This window comes from Desmodus rotundus, chromosome 2, assembly GCF_022682495.2.
Source record: "Desmodus rotundus isolate HL8 chromosome 2, HLdesRot8A.1, whole genome shotgun sequence".
NCBI lineage: Eukaryota > Metazoa > Chordata > Mammalia > Chiroptera > Phyllostomidae > Desmodus > Desmodus rotundus.
The window spans coordinates 74,076,577-74,095,060 of record NC_071388.1 but is presented as its reverse complement, the minus strand read 5'-3'; the positions used below and the strand labels follow the sequence as shown (position 1 = coordinate 74,095,060).

At 36.7% G+C, this 18,484-nt stretch overlaps 1 protein-coding gene across 1 annotated transcript in view; it reads left to right on the top strand.

Moving 5' to 3' along the window:
* Window positions 1-18,246, top strand: part of PROS1 (protein S) — a 68,331-nt gene extending 50,085 nt beyond the window's left edge. The window contains exons 11-15 of the mRNA XM_024558167.4: window positions 5,142-5,309; window positions 6,612-6,780; window positions 10,253-10,401; window positions 12,382-12,607; window positions 15,451-18,246. Of these exons, the coding sequence (XP_024413935.3) occupies window positions 5,142-5,309; window positions 6,612-6,780; window positions 10,253-10,401; window positions 12,382-12,607; window positions 15,451-15,611 (873 nt within the window). The 3' untranslated portion in view covers window positions 15,612-18,246. The remainder of the gene's footprint in view (window positions 1-5,141; window positions 5,310-6,611; window positions 6,781-10,252; window positions 10,402-12,381; window positions 12,608-15,450) is intronic.
* Window positions 18,247-18,484: the final 238 nt, after the last annotated feature.

The window sequence follows — 18,484 nt, the reverse complement described above, 5'->3', positions numbered from 1 at the left end:
CCCCCTCTTTAGTTCATGTCCACGGGTCATGCGTATTAAGTTCTTTGGCTTCTCCATTTCCTATACTGTTCTTAACATCCCACTATTTTGTACCTACCAATTTGTACTTCTTAATCCCTCCACCATTTCCCTCTCTCTCCCCCTTCACCCTCCCAGCTGATAATCCTCTAAATGTTCTCCATATCTATAGTTCTGTCCTATTCTGCTTGTTTGCTTAGTTTGTTTTTTAGATTCAGTTGTTGATAGTTGTGAATTTGTTGCCATTTTAATATTCACAGGTTTGATCCTCTTTTTCTTATATAATTCCCTTTAACATTTCATGTAATGACAGCTTGGTGATGATGAAGTCCTCTAGCTTTGCCTTGTCTGGGAAGCACTTTATCTGACCTTGCATTCTAAATGGTAGCTTTTCTGGAAAGAGTAGCTTTTCTTGGTTGTACGTCCTTGCTTTTCATCACTTGGAATACTTCTTGCCAGTCCCTTCTAACCTTAAAAGTTTCTTTTAAAGACAGCTAACAGTCTTATGGGAACCCCTTTGTAGGTGACTGTCTGCTTTGCTGTGGCTGCTTTTAAGATTCTCTCTTTATCTTTAACTTTTGGCATTTTAATTATGATGTGTCTTGGAATCGTCCCTTTGGTCCAACTTGTTTGGGATTCTCTGTGCTTCCTGGACTTGTATGTCTATTTCCTTCACCAAATTAGGGAAGTTTTCTTTCATTATTTTTTCAAGTAAGTTTTCAATTTCGTGCTCTTCCTCTTCTTCTGGTACCTTTATGATTAAGATATTGGTAAGTTGGAGATGTCTGAGAGGCTTCTTATTCTATCCTTATTTTTTTTTAATTCTCTTTTCTTCTTTCTGTTCTTATTAAATGCTTTTTGTCTTCCTTATGTTCCAAATTGTTGATTTGACTCTCAGCTTCATCTCCTCCACTTTTGGTTCCCTGTAGATTTTTCTTTATTTCACTTAAAGCAACCTTCATTTCTGCCTCGGCCTTTTTTATGCTGTTGCAATACTCAACATGTTCTTTGAGCATCCTGATAACCAGTGTTTTGAACTCCGCATCTGATAGGTTGCTTTTTTCCCATTTTGTTTAGTTCTCTTTCTGGAGTTTTGTTCTTTTCTTTCATTTGGGTCATATTTATTTGTCTCCTCAATTTGGAAGCCTCCCTGTGTTTGTTTCTGTGTATTAGGCAGAGCTGCTTGATTCCCTGTGTTAGTAGCATGGCCTGTTGTAGAAAAAGCACCTGTAAATTGTGTGGGGTGGAGGCTTAGGTAATTGCCCAGGCGGGACAACTCATTTCACTGCTTTGTGGCTCTGTGTAGGGGAGGGCCCAAGGAGGGGACAGTGCCACTGCCTGGCCTCTTGAGATTTGCTGGGGAAGAAGTTGTCTCCTAGCATTTGCTCTGTTGCCAGTCTCTTCACTTTCTCCCCATATGCCACTTGTGCCCTTCCAGCTGTTGCCCTGGTGCTGAATCCTAGAGGGAATGAGTCTGCATAAGTCCCGAGTCCTTTGGGGACCTTTCAAGAGGAGTCTCCTGAGAATCCTGCAGTTTCTTCCACTGCCCCAACGTCCACTGGTTTTTATAGCCAGAAGTTATGGGGAGTTATCTTCCTGGTGCTGGAACCCTGAGTTGGGTGGTCTTGGGTGGGGCTGAGATCCCTCACTCCTAAGATATCTCTCCTGATTTTTACCTACTATACATGAATGTGGGACCACCCATTCTGCCACCTCTCCAGTCACTTGAGTCTCCTCACCTCTGTGCATCTCCACCTCTCCACACCTCTTTGCATCTCTGCCCCTCCTACCCGTCTGGATGAATGTCGCTTCTTTAAATCCTTGTTTTTCGGGCTTCCATACAGCTCAATTTTCTGATGAACCTGGGTGTTATTTGTTTTGTAGTCTAGTTGTAATTTGTGCTCTAATTGTGCAAGGAGGGGAAGTGTTTACCTCTGCCTCCATCTTGACCGGAAATCTAAGTAACATTTTAATCAGCAAATTTGTTAAGTTAATTGCTCTATCAGGTGGACTATTTACTATATAGCAATTGTTTTACTAATTTTAAATTATTTTAAAATTTTAAATTATTTTAAAATTTTAAATAAAATACTTTAAAAATAAATTAAAATATATAACTTTTGATTGTTTTATAATTCAGATAAATTGAATAGAATGTGTAATTATTAAGCAGTTAGCATGGCTGTAGTCTATAGGAATATTGATTCTTTTTTTAAATTTAAAAAAATTTTTAAAAATTTTTGTTGTTATTCAATTACAGTTGTATGCCTTTTCTTCCCATCCCTCCACCCCACCCCAGCTGAACCCACCTTCCTCCCCCACCTCTACCCTCCCCCTTGCGGTGAGGGACAAATACCATATGATCTCACCTTTAACTGGAACATAATCAACAGAAGAAAAAAGCAAACAAAATATAACCAGAGACATTGAAGTTAAGAACAATCTAACAATAGCCCGAGGGGAGTGGGGAGGGGACAGTGAGGAGAGGGGATTACAGGAACTACTATAAAGGACACATGGAATATTGATTCTTTATAAGTGATTATTATATCTCCTATTTAGGTTTAATCCTAATATTGGTGGGAAATATATAATTTCTATCATAATTTCATACATTCAGCAAAATGGTTATTGAGCACTTTATGTGCTATTCCTTCTTCTAGGTGATGAGGATACAATAGTAAATAAAATAAAGTCACTGCTCTTCTGGAGCTTTCATTCTGTTGGTGAGATGAAACCTGAAATCCATGGACAGATAGATATGTCAGATAGTGATGGATGCTGTGAGGAAAAAGAAAAGGTCAGGCATAGAGAGTGATGATGGGAAGCATGCATCTGGAATCAGGAAAGCCCTCTCTGATGAGATTCCATCAGACCAGACACTTGAGGGCACAAGTCATGGGAAATATACAGGGGAAGATGATGCTGTGCCACGTGAACAGCAAGAGGAAGTGTTTGTTGCATTTGAGGAACAACACAGAGGGCCGTGTAGATGCAGTGGAGGGAGACAGGAAGAGAGTGGTAGAAAGTGAGGTCAGAAATATAATCCGGAATAACATGGTGTAGGGCTTTGGGGAACATAGTGAGGACTTAGATTTTAATGCTAACTAGAAAGATTTGGGATGATTTGAGACATGCTATAATCTAATTTGCATTTTAAAAGATAATTCTGATCAGGACTTGATGGCTTTGTGAAAACTAGGTAATAGAGTGTAAGTGTAGAGCAGGACATGGGACGAGGAGACCATTGCAATAATCCAGTAACGTGAAGGAGGCAACTTTTGTTGCAGTGTTGGTGGTGTGAGTGGTGATAAGTGATCAGATTCTGGATATATTTTTAAGGTCAAGCCTTCAATATAGACATAAACTTTTGAATATTCAGCATAAAGAAAGGTTTAAAGGCCATTAAATTGGGTATGTCAACTTGTTGTTCTAAACTCTTTCATTCAATGCCCAAATACTTATAATGTTCCTTTACTGTCCTATAATGAAATGTATTAATAATGTAAGCTAGCTTCACATATCCCTAATACAAAACCATAGAATACTTTAATTATTATATAAATTAAACAAAGTACTTTATAAGAAAATAATGTATATTTCAATATGCAAATATTCAAGTACAAGTATAATACTTGTCCAGTCTTGCTCCTATACATGGAATAACGTGGAAGCTACAAATGCAGACTGATGCTGGTGGTTGTACTGGCAACTAAAATGCCATAAGGGCATAAATGGGGTTGTCATCAGTAATAGTAATTTTTCAAAAGGGTGGAAACCTCTTGGTGAAGATCCAAACAAAACAAAATCAATCCATTCTTGGTTTACAAGACTGTTATCTTCTTGACAAATTCAGTAAATGCTAAAATAGTACAGTGAATATTTTGTGTTTATATACACACAAACTCAGATAATTATAAGCATGAATATCCAGTAGGGATATTCAGAAGATTTGCAGGATATTGGATATTTTATTATTTATTTTTGCATGACTACCCTTCATGTTACAATGTCAGCACACCTCCTCCTCATTGTGACAACTAAGAGTAACCCCGCCCTAAATTTTCCAAGAGCCCTAGGCCGGGGCAATAGAGTGCCCATCTAGAAATACTTGCATGGCAAAAGGGAAAAGGTCTGGAGGTGGAGCTCTGGGGTTTTTATACACGTTGAGAAGAGGAGGTTGTAGCAAGGAGAATGAGAAGGAATGGTAAGGAGGCAGGAGAACCAAGCCAGCCTTAGGTCCTAGTGCCTATTAGGGATGTCTTTCAAGGATGGAATAGTCATTAGGGCTACATTAATAACACAGTGTGCACCACCTAAATCTGTAAATGTCACCAAATTTATTTTACTTTAGAGAATAGTTTTTCTCTTCTTCCAGTGGTGCTTCAACATGCCTATTGTTTGGCTTTCCTTAAGTGATTAGTAGGTGAAGACTTTGCACGTTGAGTGCTACAGTTTTACAGGAGATTGCAACAGTGGTTCTTTGAATTGCCTTTATAGGAGGATTTTTTATTGCTGTTTACTGTCATGACCCATATTTGTTTTGAGACCCAAACTACTTTCAAAATTTGAAAAAATAGCTTAATTTCATGCATCATTCTTTCTAATAACCTTAATTACTTTTGAACTTTGAAATAAAATATAATTTGTGTATAATGACCAGAATGCTGAATGTACTAATTTCTTTTAATATACATGAAAAATTTATTGACATTATTGATTCTGTATGGTATACTATCAGACAATTACCAAGTAAGAGCACTTAAAAGTTTTTTAAGAGTTTGTAGAGTGACTCACTTTTTAAAAAGCTATCTATTTTATGGCATACTGGCTTGAAGGACATATAATAGGATATTTAAATTTAATAGAATAATATTGATTTTTTAAACTTTAAAATATAGTCATTTAATTTTCAGTCAAGTACTATTCCTCTAAAACACATTTTTATCGCCTTTATAATCATTTGACATTTCAAATGGATTGGAACAAATTAATAATTACATTAAAATGATTACTTTGGAAAATTATTTACTGGAACAATAACAGAGTTTTTCAAACTTAGTATTTAAAATGACATGCAATGATGTTTAATTGTTTGATAATCTCTGCCTTTGTAATTTTAGGTCTCTGTGGAAGAATTAGAAAAGAGTATCAGTGTGAAAATAGCTAAAGAAGCCACAATGAATATAAATATACCAAAAAGCCTTTTTGAGTCTACGAATGGATCTGTAGAAACCAAAGTATACTTTGCAGGATTGCCTCGGAAAGTGGAGGATACACTCATTAAACCGGTAATGATGCACACTGGTATCATTCATCATGGATGAAGTCCTTTTGCCTGCAATAGATGTAAAAGTATTACAGAAGTGAAAAGAAGTTATTTTATTGAACATACCAACTATGACAACCTGAACTGAACATGGAAGAATAACATTAGTGGCCCTTGAAATTATTTAAGGAAATAAGAAAATGAGTGTAGTATTTTTGAGCCCATTTAACCCTCCAGTATTACCTGTGGTAGTACCAGAGGTAAAAAAATTAAATACTTAAGCTTGATTCACCGCTGACATCATAATAGTCCATACTTAGCCATTAAACATATAAATACATATATTTGAATTAAAAATATATTATTTTGTAAAGTCAGTCAAAGAGCTTTCTTAGGTCTATTTTAGGACTTGAATTTGGGAGATAAGAATGGCACATAAATTGGAACTTTTTTGTATTTTTAAGAAATCTTTACCGGGAGTATAACTGTAGCCTATCATAAATTGAAGTTAGATACAGTGGATGATTTTCTGAATATGATATTTGTCTAACTGTAGAATAGCTTCAGGAAGAAGACTAATCACTGCCCTTCAAGAGTTTTAAATATTTCATCTGCCAATTGCACCTGCTGATATAACTTAAATATCTATTATTTTATATCCATCTTTCACTCATGGCAATCCACAGTCACCTTAGCTCAAATGAGTTCTGTGATATGATATAGAACCTGAATCAGTTAACCCATGTCAGAGTGACTATACCTGTCCTTTTAAATTGAAAAATCAAGCCATTTTAACAGTAAAATAAATTATTCAAAAAGAATCAACTTTATGAAATGGCTACTACTTGTCTTCAGTCTGACGGGATGTCATAAGGAGGCTGAAGGGTGGAAACGCTTTGGTTCCTGAAGATTCCTTGAGTCTGGTGGCAAGACAAGCCTATGTGGTAAATGCAATTAAAGAAAAACAAAAAGCAGCAGAGAGCCCAGGGCCACAGCTAGAAGCATGTATGGAACCTGAGATCAGAAAAATTACCCCTGAATGATGTACAAGAGGCAGGTAGGGCTTGAGATTTGAAAAGTTATTAAGACCTTAGTGGAGACCTGTGATGGCCCAAACTCACTTTTACTGGGAAAGACTGTCCATCTGAAGGACATTTTGAAAATAACGTTTTAGATAAAATTCAAAACATTAAAATATTTAAAAGTGCCATCAAGAAAAGGTTTTCCCTCTAAACAAAAATCTGTATCTATAATCAGTTAAACAATCATCAGTCTGACTTAGAAGTTAAAAATGCACTCCTTGTTGTGTATTTTGTTTTGTTAGATTAATCCTCGTCTAGATGGATGTATACGAGGCTGGAATTTGATGAACCAAGGAACTTCAAGAGTAGGGAAAGTTATTCAAGAAAAACAAAATAAACATTGTTTTATCAATGTGGAAAAGGGCTCCTACTATCCTGGTTCTGGAGTTGCTCAATTTAACATAGATTACTGTGAGTGATTTCCATTTTATCTTTCTGTTTTCATTAATGACTAAATTTATTCATTGACAAACCGCATTAATTCCTTCAGGAAATACTACGGGTTACTTTGTGCCAGGCACACTGTTAGGCCTATTCATATTGTTAGATACATTTTATAAAATTTTCCCGGCATATTGGTGGGAGGATATTGAATATGCATATGTTTTTATTTAAAGATTATTGGCACATAGCATGATTAATTTTGGGTAAATTCAATCAAAGTTTCAACAGTTTCTCAGTTGTATTGAATCTACTGATTAATGCATCACAAGGATTCATCTTCATTTCTAGCATTTCCATATGATCTTTTCTTAAAATTTCCACCTATTTCACAATATTTCTTATCTGTTCATGCATGTTGCCCAGCTTTCCCGCATGAACCTTCAATGCAGTAATCAAGATTTTAAAAAGTTCCCTGTCCGATAGTTCCAACAGGTGTGTCACAGCTAAGCCTGATCAGGCCGATGGCTTTGTCTCTTGACTATGTGTTGGTTTTTTCCTTTCCTCCTTCTGTATCACATAATTTCTGTTTTGAAGGTGGGCATCTCATGTAGAAGCGTAGAGACTGAGTAAATAATACTTAGCTCTGGAAATGAGCACACCTTTGCTTGTGCTAGAATCAATGTAGTCAAGAGTTGAATGGCTTAGGCCTTGTTGTTTCTGTGGGTGGTCTTCAAATTCTTTTAATATTACCTTGTGCTTAGGGCAGCAGATGGTTGGCCAGAGGATTGTTCTTAATAGCTGATCCATCCTAAGGTTTAGGTATTCTCTTTATGAAATGTGTCAAGAAAGTGTCTCTCCATGGGCTTGCCTCACCCAGCAAAGTGTTCTGACTTGTTCCTTGACATTTGTTAGCCTATTGGAGGGGTTTGGGAGTTGAGGGCTGATGGGGAGAGCATTCTCTATTGCTCTGGTGCACACTCAGTCTTAGGTGAGTGTTGTGTTCCTGGGTCTCAGGGTGTGGACGCTTCATTGCCTGTCTCTCCCTTACACCAGTAGGGGAGATGTCTGCTGGTTAGGATTCAAGGCGTTCTTCTGTTCCTTTTTCGTGGTAGATTATTTTGTTGTTGTTGTTGTTTTTTCTTGTTTCCTTTTCTTAATCTGTAGGTACAATGGGTCTTCACATGTGTCCTAAAATGCAAGTTTGCTACCCTTCCCCCATGCTTTAAGGCTTTTGTTTTGAAGAAGTGAGGGAGAAGGATGTGGGTGGGACTTTGTGCCTTTCCTGCAGGTTGCGGCTCCTCTTTGTCTGCTGCCAGTTTTTCTCTGGAGCAGCCAGGAAGGTCCGTGTAGAAAGGCTGGGAATGGGTATGCATTTCTCGTGTGTCTGCAGTTGCCAGAGCTTCTGTATCACACCAGCTCCCACTAGGACTTTAGCAAGTTGTTAAAATTTTACCTAAATTCTTCCTACCAAATTGTATAGTATCTAGTGTCTGTTATGGGTAAGTGAATACTGTCACCCAGTCCCTCCTTGGAAGCACCTTTCTTTAGATGTCTCTAGTTAGTTACTCTGCAATCCTAGCTCTTCGATAGTCTGAGAAAAGTTGTGATGATGCAGATAATTGGGCTCTTGATGTTGTAAGGGTGGGAGCAGCGCTCTTCCCAGTTTTCCACAGACTAAGTGGACTTCCCAGCACGATTCAGGTTTTTCATCTTTTCAAATAACACTTCCCTGAATATCCTTCAATATACATCCTTGTCCCCTCTGTAATTAATTCTGTGGGAGAGATTCTCAGGTTTCATCTCTCAGAGGTTATGCAAATGTATAATTCTTACGGTTTGATCAGAATCTCTTTCAAAGTTGTTTTATCAATTTATACTTCTACCAACAGGATAAATAGGCTTATGCTTGAGACTTCTTCTCAACTGGAGATTTGAAAAATTAAATATTATATACAGTTTTAAATAGTGTTATCCCAGTTTCTACTGAAATTGAGTATCTCTTCATATGGTATATGTTAATTATTTTATTGAATTATTTGTCTTTTTCTGTTTTAGGAGTTTAATATTTGAGCTACTAAGAGTTTGTGTTGTAAACTTAGTCTGATATCTCTGCTGTAAGAAAAAATTATACATTAACTGTGTTTGCAGCCTGAAAAAAGGCTTAGTATAGTTTTAAGGAAGAGCTTTATACCAGTACTTTCTGTTTTTCTAACACAAATTAATACAATGTCTTTACTTTTACTTCATTCTGTAAATGAAGGATTTTTTAAAAAGTGTTTAAATTGGGTTAATGACTGAATATAGGAAAATAATTGACCCACAACAATTTGTTGAAAGGAGAATAACTCTCAGGAAAAATGAAAATAAGAGTTACATTGTATTTGAAAAATAATAAGTAATTAGTTTTTTATAAATAACTTGAAAGAGACATACTTCTAAATTACTATTTTATGTTACATTATAATTTCTGTGCATTTGCACATTCATTTAAGTTTGACTTTATTAATACCTTATACTAAATTTACTTGAAAATGACTATACGTAATATACATATTTTCTTGTGGGTAGGAATTAGACGTTTATAATGAAAAAACATGTAACAGCATTAGATGTGGCTAAAAGGAAGAACATCTTGTCAAAAGAAAATTATTTTCTCCATTCACATTCACCCTCTCAGAGCCCCTAAGATACTGTTATATATTACTTTATATTCAATGAGGAAGGCTTCATTCAGATTGCTAACTAACATTTAGGAATCAAACTATTTTGGAAACGTATTAATTCACCACCTATTTGTTGAGTGACTTCTGTGAAAACGAAGCGGTGGTAGAGACCTGGAGGGAGCTTGCATTCTAGTGTGGTAGACAGTTAAGCTAGTAACTAAGAAACAGGGTGTTAGGTGTTATGGCAAGAGAGTCACAGAGAAGAGTTTCTATTCAAATGTCAAAGTCAGCCGTTGCCTTATGTATTCCTTAAGAGTGTTTCTCTACTATCATAGCAAACTACTCAACTCCCCTGTGCATATAAATCGTATCTGTCCTTTCTGTAGCTCTACCCTGACCCCTTTATGGATGAGAAGGGGCAGGGTTGTGATGGCAGCCCTAATGACACTTTCCCTCAGAAACATTGTTATAAATTTGTTGAACTTCCTTTTAAGCGTGTACTTTAAAATGTGACCACTCTGAGATTTGAGCATTGGTGAATATGCAAAGCAGAAGGAAGAGCAGTTTGAAGAGCGAACAGGGAAAATTCATAATACTACTAAATACCATAGTCCAGTATTCTACTCCAGGAAGAACAAAGGATGGGGCTCCATCTATGTGTTTCTTGCCTGCATTAATTTTTTGCTTTTGTTTTGTTTTGCCTAGGTTATATAGATCATGGAGAAGGGAGAACTAAAATCTCTAGTATTACACAAAAATGGCTTTGAGGACTAAGAAGATTGTAATAATTCCTTCTGGTGTACTTTGATTCTAATTTTGTTTTATTGTTCACACAGATAATGTTTCAAATCCTGAGGCTTGGCAAATAAATGTGACCTTGATTATTCGCCCATCCACCGGTACCGGTGTTATGTTTGCTTTGGTTTCTGGTTACACGGTGCCCTTTGCCTTGTCCTTGGTGGACTCCTCCTCTGAAAAACTTCAGGTAACTTTATTCTAAGCCTTCGTAATCCTTGTTTTTTTTTTTTTAATCTGTAAAAGTGGATATTATAGCAGTAGCTGTCTCAAAGTGCCATTATGGAGGTTAGATGAGATAACTGATGTAAAGTATTTGATACATTCTCCAGCACATCATTAAGGACTCACTATGTGCATTACTGTTACTTTTTTACTGGCTTATTCCCAGGTCTGAACCAAGAAGTGAGGGTGAGAAATTGAAAAGCTTATTGCATCTGTAGTTAAGATTAGGCAGACTCACACGCAGGCTGCTTGGTGCCGTCTCAGAGTGCACAGGGATCCACCCCTTATTCAGAATCCTTGGGGTGTCATGGGAATTAGTTTCTGCTAACACAATAGGAGGGACTCGGGCTACAATCTGCTCTCAGATATACAGTGCCAAATTATAATATCTTGTGCTTTCTGGCACACTTAATCTTTTCTCCCATGAGTCAATTGGAAAAGCCTAGAGAAAACTAAAACCAGTCCACCTGGCTTCTTGCTGGCAACTCTGATTTGAAATTAGGAGGAAGAGCAGGGAGAACTCTTGCTTCAAAGAAAACATGAGAGTCTCAGATCTGTATTATTCATCTTTCTGTTAGAGGATAATAGCTCAGTCCATGTGTCATTGACAGTGGATTCCAGCAGGTTCCAGCCGGAAGCTTGCATTTGTGCCATCATGGGCTTGGATGCTCTCGGTAGCTTTTAGAGAGAGACATATAATTGAATAATGCCTGCAGTAATAAAAAGGGTGCTGTCTGCAACCTAAAAGATGATTTGGAGGAGTTTGTGGTTGTTAACAACCATAAGCAACCTAAAAAGATCCTCTGCCTTATTATCTCCAATCTACCACCACAGGAGCTGACTACATTGGGATTTTAGCTTTTTATTTGCTTATTTGTTTTGTTTTTAAAAACAAAATGGAATTTCTGTCTTTAACTCTACAGTCATTCAGTGAAGGTTCTTAACTCCTGCTGGCCGTGTCTTTGATATTTATCTTTTTGTGTTTGTCTGCACGGTCCCGCTTGTGCATGTCAGATTGCTCTCTCAAGCTCTGCGTACATTGCTTCATAACATTATTCCACACACTACTGATCATTTGGGAGCGTTTCCTCATGCAACCATCTTCAAGTCTGAATGAGTTCATAGATACAAAATGTATAACACAGGAGCAGACTTTCTGGAATAACCAGCATTTGCGATGTAGAGGCTTCCCTTAACGAAGGTGTCTTGGATTCCTAAGTAAACACTTCAGACTGCCTTTCCACCGTCTGGGAAGCACGACAGCACTCATCTCCCTAGTTTTGGTTTTATTTTCTCTCATGTTTTACATTTCCTTTCTGGATTATGTAAACTGTGTGCATAGATCACTCTCCACAAGTTAAGTAATTTTGTGTATCAGTATTTGAAAAGTTGAGCAAAATGAATACATTTTATCTTTTGAGAATCTTCTGATAAATCATCTGTAACTTCCTGCTGGCGATCCCCGGTTTTTCTATCTCTGAGTTTCTTCATGGACTTCGTGGGTGGCACGAAAATCCTCTCAGTCTTGCTGGCATATGCTTACTTACTAAAGCGCTTTAAAGTTTTCAAGTCTTTTCTTCACAACAAATAGTGATTCATCTCCTTTCTTTTTCATATGTAGGTTTTGAAGTTAGGGAGACTCACGGACAGGAAAGTATTGCTTAAGGCCCTACCTGAGGCTCCCCTTGTTGGTGTCACAACTCTGGTTTACTGAATTTTCAGAAGCCACCATGCATTTACATCTTAGCTGAACCTTATGTTTGTAACACTAACGTACATTCTAAAATTATGGGTTTTATAATAATTAGTAATTTTTTTCCATTTAAACTTGTCATACAGTTTTTTTTCTCATTGAAATTCAGTTTTGGAATTTCAAAAACTCTAAGTCACTCTTAAGTGGCATTACCATCAGTACTTGCTTATCCTGAGCCTGCCTGTTCCTCAGGATATCCTGGTGTCTGTTGGAAATGTGGTAGTATCTCGGATAGAGGCCGTAAGTCTGTGCTCCAGTCAACAATCCCATCTGGAATTCAGGATCAACAGAAAAAATCTGGAGCTGTCAACCCCACTTAAAAATGATGTCATCTCCTCTGAAGATCTTCAAAGACAATTTGACATCTTGGACAAAGCAGTGAAAGGAACAGTAGCCACTTACCTGGGTGGCCTTCCAGGTATCTGCTTACATTTCCATCAGTTTTACAAAGTGTACTTTTAATCAAATTGAAAGTATTTTAAGAATGTAATTTTAGTCAAAGGGCATCAGAGGGGAAAACAAAATTCCAGTATCCATTATTCTTTTCCTGAGTGTTCGTGTTGGCATTTTATTGGTACTTTTTAATTTTTTTTAATGATTAACTGAAACTAACCAAATTTTGCTGCGTTTGACTGTACTCACCAGAAAGAATTTATTATTCCATTTCGCCCTTACAGTAGTCTTGTGAATGCAATATTTGTTCTTCAGTGCATCCATCACCCACCCAGTGTTTTGTAGGAATCCATGCCCCAGGAACTAGGAATGCAGTGATAAACAAATAGATACGATCCCCGCTGTTACGGTTTTCACAGTCTAGTGGCAGAGGCAGACATTAAACACATAATTAGGAAATTTTAAAAAAAATTAAAGTTGCTGTAGTTTCTGTGAAGGAAAAATACGGGTTGCTTCTAGAGCCTGAAACGGGGCAGTGTTCTGGTTTTGAGGGCCAGAAACAAACTCCCTGAAGAAAAGATTAAGATATTTGAAGGATTAATTGAATTTAATCAGGCGGTAGGGGTGGGGCTTGGCACTAATACACAAGTAAAAAGGTCTGTGTGGGGAAAATGGGGAGGGGTTGACACGCTTGGAGAATATATAGATCAGCATGGTGAAAGCATGTTGAGTGGGGGGGAGGGGAAGGAATGGCAGTGCTGGGTGGGGGTGGCGGGTGGTTTAGGAGGTGTTTAGGCCTGCTGCAGTGTCCCAAGTCTTATTTTATCAGCTAGGGAAATCACTAAAAAGTTTTAGACAAGGAAGTTGTATATCATCAATATAGGAGTTAAAAAAAATCGCGCTGTGTAATGGATGGAGATGGACAGCTGGGAGGCAAAAGTGACAAGATGACTTGGGGACCTCTGAAGTAGTCCAGATGAAGAATCAGTATTAATAACAGCAGCAACAACCATACTGCCATCACCTGGTGCATAATAAACAGTCTGGGAAGGAGGGTGCTTCAAATGCATCCACTCACTGACTTTTCAAAATAGTCCTGGGAGGTAGGTACTGCTATTGTCCCCATGACACAGATGAGGAAGCTGCTGAACTAGGGTGATGATAGTTGAGATGGTATACAGTGAATTGATCGCAGATGTATATGAAAAACAAAATTAATGGGATTTAGTGATTGAAAGGCAGATGTGGGATCTCCTAAGTATCTGGCATGAGCAGTAGCATGGGTGGAGATTTCAAACCAAGACGGAGAGAACTGGAGGAAAAGCAGGTCAACTTTAACGTAATATTGGAAAATACAAAACTGGCATAAATATTTTACTTTAAATGGCAAAAAAATTGAAGCAGAAAGTTTGTTAGAAGAATTTCCAAAAACATTTTCAGGTTATTCTTACGGGGAGAATTCTGAGTTTGATGTCTGGACGTGTAGTAACCATTATATTACTGGAACTGATCTGGGTCTTTGCTTCCCATAAAAGGAATTTTTATCTGGGTCTTGGGGGAATAGGAGTAAAGAGGCTCTACCAGTTGAGAGAGAGAGAGAAAGTTAAGCAGGTTGGTTGATTATTAGGAAGTTCATTAAGTTAACATGGTTAAGTATTAGGAATTATGATTATAGTTCAAATGAATAAATTCTACATTGAAATCCACCTACTATCTTATTCACAAATTATTTGCCTGCAATTTTAGGAAATTAAACAAACAACCAAAGTGTTCAAAAGAAGTAAAAATATGAAAATTTCAGTGGTTCCAGGACTTTGGCAACAGCACAGAAGACTGACTTCAGGCAAGATGGGCTTAGGCAAAGAGTGAGGAAAGATGAAGGGGAATTGGAAATTGAGATATTAAGAGTATAACTGTGGGATGGGTAAATTATAATTGATATGCAAAATAGGCATGTTAAATTGCATGTTATAAATTAAAAATCAAATAATGGCATAATCTATAGTGCTCAGCCAGACTTGAAAAGGTTTCTTAATAAATGCTATAGGCCCACAGAAAAGTCTGGGCTTTATTCACTGTATTGTCAGTTTAGAGGTGGAAAATTTAAAGAACACACTATATATTTTTGCATAAGGTACTGAAGAAGGAGAAGAAGGACTGAGAATATTCACTGGGAATTAAGATTCATGAAGAGATGCCAAGCACACACACACGTGCACACACACACAGATGGATGGATGTTTTTAAGATGAACCATAGTTCTTAGGAACCCAAGGGTGTTGCCTAAGTATTACGTTTGATGAAGAGAAAGTGTAGAAAGGCCCAAGGGCCATAAATTATTCACTGAAGCATCATGAAAATTGTTATTTTTTAGAACCAAATATTACATAAAAGTGAATTCCCTGTAGGCTCAGCAAGAAACTATTTCTTTGGAAAAGACAGAAATTTGCTTTTATTCCAGTAATAATAAAAAATATATTTATCTTGGCATTTAAAAAAGATTTCTAAGTAGCTATAATTTAGAGTTGAAAAGTGATTTAACAATGCTTAAACTATTGCTCAAATTTAAAGAGACAATAATGAAGTAGAATATTATAAGTAAGAATGTGCTCATTTCTCTCTTTTTAAAGTGTGTTTGTCTTAGGTTTGGGTGGAACTGACTGTGTTTATGAAATCAGAGCAACTCGTGTGCTGAATTCAGTGCCACACACAGTACCTTACACACGTAGGAGTATTTGAATGTAAATTTACTGAAGCGAATTACATTATTCAGTTTTGGTTAGAAATGAGAAGTCTGAATAATTCCTGTAACTAAGCAAATAAGATGCTAAAAGTCTTGGGCTAATATTTTAATATTCTTTTTTTCAGTTGTTCCACTCAGTGTGACACCAGTGGATGCCTTTTACAATGGCTGTATGGAAGTGAGCATCAACGGCGTGTGGCTGGATCTGGACGAAGCCGTTTTTAAACACAATGATATCAGAGCTCACTCGTGTCCATCAGCTTTGGAAAACAAAAAGAGTCCCTAAGTCATCTTTTCTGTACTGATAACATTTTTTCCCTGGGTGTAATTATACTTATGTTTCAATAACAGTTAAAGGGTTTTACTTATGGATGGGCAGACCTTGATTATTTTATAGTACTTTGACCTTCTTGGAATTTTTAAAAGGTCCTTTTTCAAGAAAACAAGATTCTCCTGCAATATAAGTCACACTTAAAAAATTCTTACCTCTATTGCTGTCTAGAAATTAAATAATGAAAAACATAAAAAATTTTGAGTTTTTTTTTTACTACAAATGGCATTTCTTCATTTTTATGTTTGTAAAAGTAAATTTTAATTGTACCATCAGGAACTAGTGTTTAAATATGTATTTTTCTTGGAAGGCAAGGAAATAAACCTAAACAAATGTTCATGTGACTAAGTACTGTGGATCATAGCAGATATTATTTTATTTGTTTTTGTTTTTTCCTAGTGAAGGCAGAAGGAAGAGTGGCTTATTAATTTTAATTGAGTGGAAGGCTTTAAAGTTTTACTCCAAAACAATTCCTCAGGGGTACTAGCTTTGGCCTCATCTCTCTTTCACTGGCTTCATTTTTGAACCCAGTAGTTTTACTGCATTAGAAAACAAGCGGGAAACTTTTCAAGACAACATCACATGAATCCTGCTGGTTACTAATTGGATTATCTGAGGATGAGAGATTAGACTGTTGGGATGGGTGTGAAAACTGAGATGGGTACATTCCTTAAATGTGCCCTTGTTTGGTCACATAAACTACAGATTAGAAAAAGCAGAACCTAATGATGGAGAGAATGAATGAGAGACTGAGTAATGTGGAAGCTCCTAGTTTTCCTTGATTCTGACTTTAATCACCAGAGTAAGTTGCCAGAAGGTAACTGATTATTGAAGGACAAGAGGAACTATGAAAATTAAAATAGATTTTAATGAAAGAATAACAACAGAGGGACATAGTTAATATTGTGTTTTTGAAGTAAGCAGTCTTTTATCACTTCTAACCTACTATTCACATTAGGAATGTATCTGGTGTTTCATTGACAGTTTAAAAAATAAATTTTTCCCACTATAGATATTTTATATCACATAAAACATAAAAAATTGGTGTATTTTTTAAAAATTTATATGAATAATACCAGTATTTTATCAACTCTTTGAACAGAACATAAAATTACTGCCCTGGCCAGGTAGCTCAGTTCGTTAAAGTGTTGTCCCCCGACACCAAGGTTGCAGGTTCCATCCCCAGTCAGGGCACATAGGAGAATCAACCACTGAATGCATAAATAAGTGGAGCAACAGATCAATGTCTCTCTCTCCCTCTCTCTAAAAAATTATTTAGGAAATTGCTAAAAAAAACAAAATTACATAATATATATGTAACTCTTCATGTAGCACAGTAGTTCTGTAGTTCAAAGACAATAAAGCTCAGATATTTGATGAGTAGTTACGGCTGCATTGTAGACTGGACCTAAGAAAGGAAGAAAAGCCAAAGTCACAGGTATCGAGTGTTTGCCAGAAATTGTACTAGACCATCTTATTGGATGTACTTTCTCTCCCAATTACCACCATACACTGTGGGTGATGAATTTCAGCAAGCAACTACTGATAATTACATTAGTGTAGAAAAGTGAGGAAGTAGGAAAACTGAAAGCATATGAAGACAAAAAATAAAGAATAAAAAAAGGGGGAAATGAATTATTTGGGGGGAGGGTAGAACTCTCTGATTCTCATTTAATTATGCCCAAATGCACTGAATGGTAGGGATCTATTTCTGGACCAGTTCCAGAAATAGAACTTTCCAACATGCAATACTCTTCATAGAGGACCCAGATACTTACTTATAAATTTCATCTACCTTTGAGATGGACTTACATATGGCTTAGACAGAGAAGGTGTTCAAACCTGAGGCTAAGAATCTTTCATATGATTTTTGAGCTTGATCTTTGCCAAGAAATACAGATTCCTACTTTAAAGAGAACAGTGGTTTCATGAAGGCCAAGTAGCATATTTGGTGTTATTTGAGCTTTGTGTCATGAAAACGTCCAAGTGACAGCGTCATTACAGTGTTCCCTAGACCTTACCATTTTCAGAGATAGGTTTTGGAATTAGTAAGAATAATGGTTAATTTGTGAGAACATAGTTATTAACCTCAGTTTTCCTGTCTGAAGTTTTAATTTCAGTCTTAGTCCCTGTGAGTCTTATAAAGTGTTTTCAATTAACTTTTCATTTTGGAACTGGTATTATTGCTGAAGAGAGGACTTTTTTTGTAAATTTGTTTAATAATCGACTTACTTCTTTTGGAAATCCCTGAGGCCTTTAATCTCTATGGTCAGCACAAAAGACTGGGATATTGGAAGTAATTTTATCTAAAATTTCTTGATGTTGCTATCAATGATATGAGTTTGGGAGAATAAAGGGTCACTATATTAGGGACAAGAGTGAGACATTTCTAATTCATTCATTTAGCAACAAATATATCAATGAACTATTCTGCGCATGTAAAGTAAAAGGCAGTGGAATGTCTGAATTAAGAAATGACAACTCAGGTCAGCCCATGGTAGGCCTCGTACTTCTGTTCCTTGGAGTTAAAAAGCACATTCTTTCAGGTTGTACTAAAAAACTGAAGCAATAAAACTTTTAAAAAAATATATTTTATTGATTATACTATTACAGTTTTCCCATTTTCTCCCTTTGCCCACCTCCATCAGGTACCCCCACTCTCTCCAGCAATTTCCCGCTTAGTTCATGTTCACGGGTCATGTATATAAGTTCTTTGGCTTCTCCATTTCCTCTACTATTCTTAACATCCCCCTATTTTGTACCTACCAATTTTTATTTAATCCCTGCACCTTTTCTCTCATTCTTCCCCTATCACCTCCCAACTGATA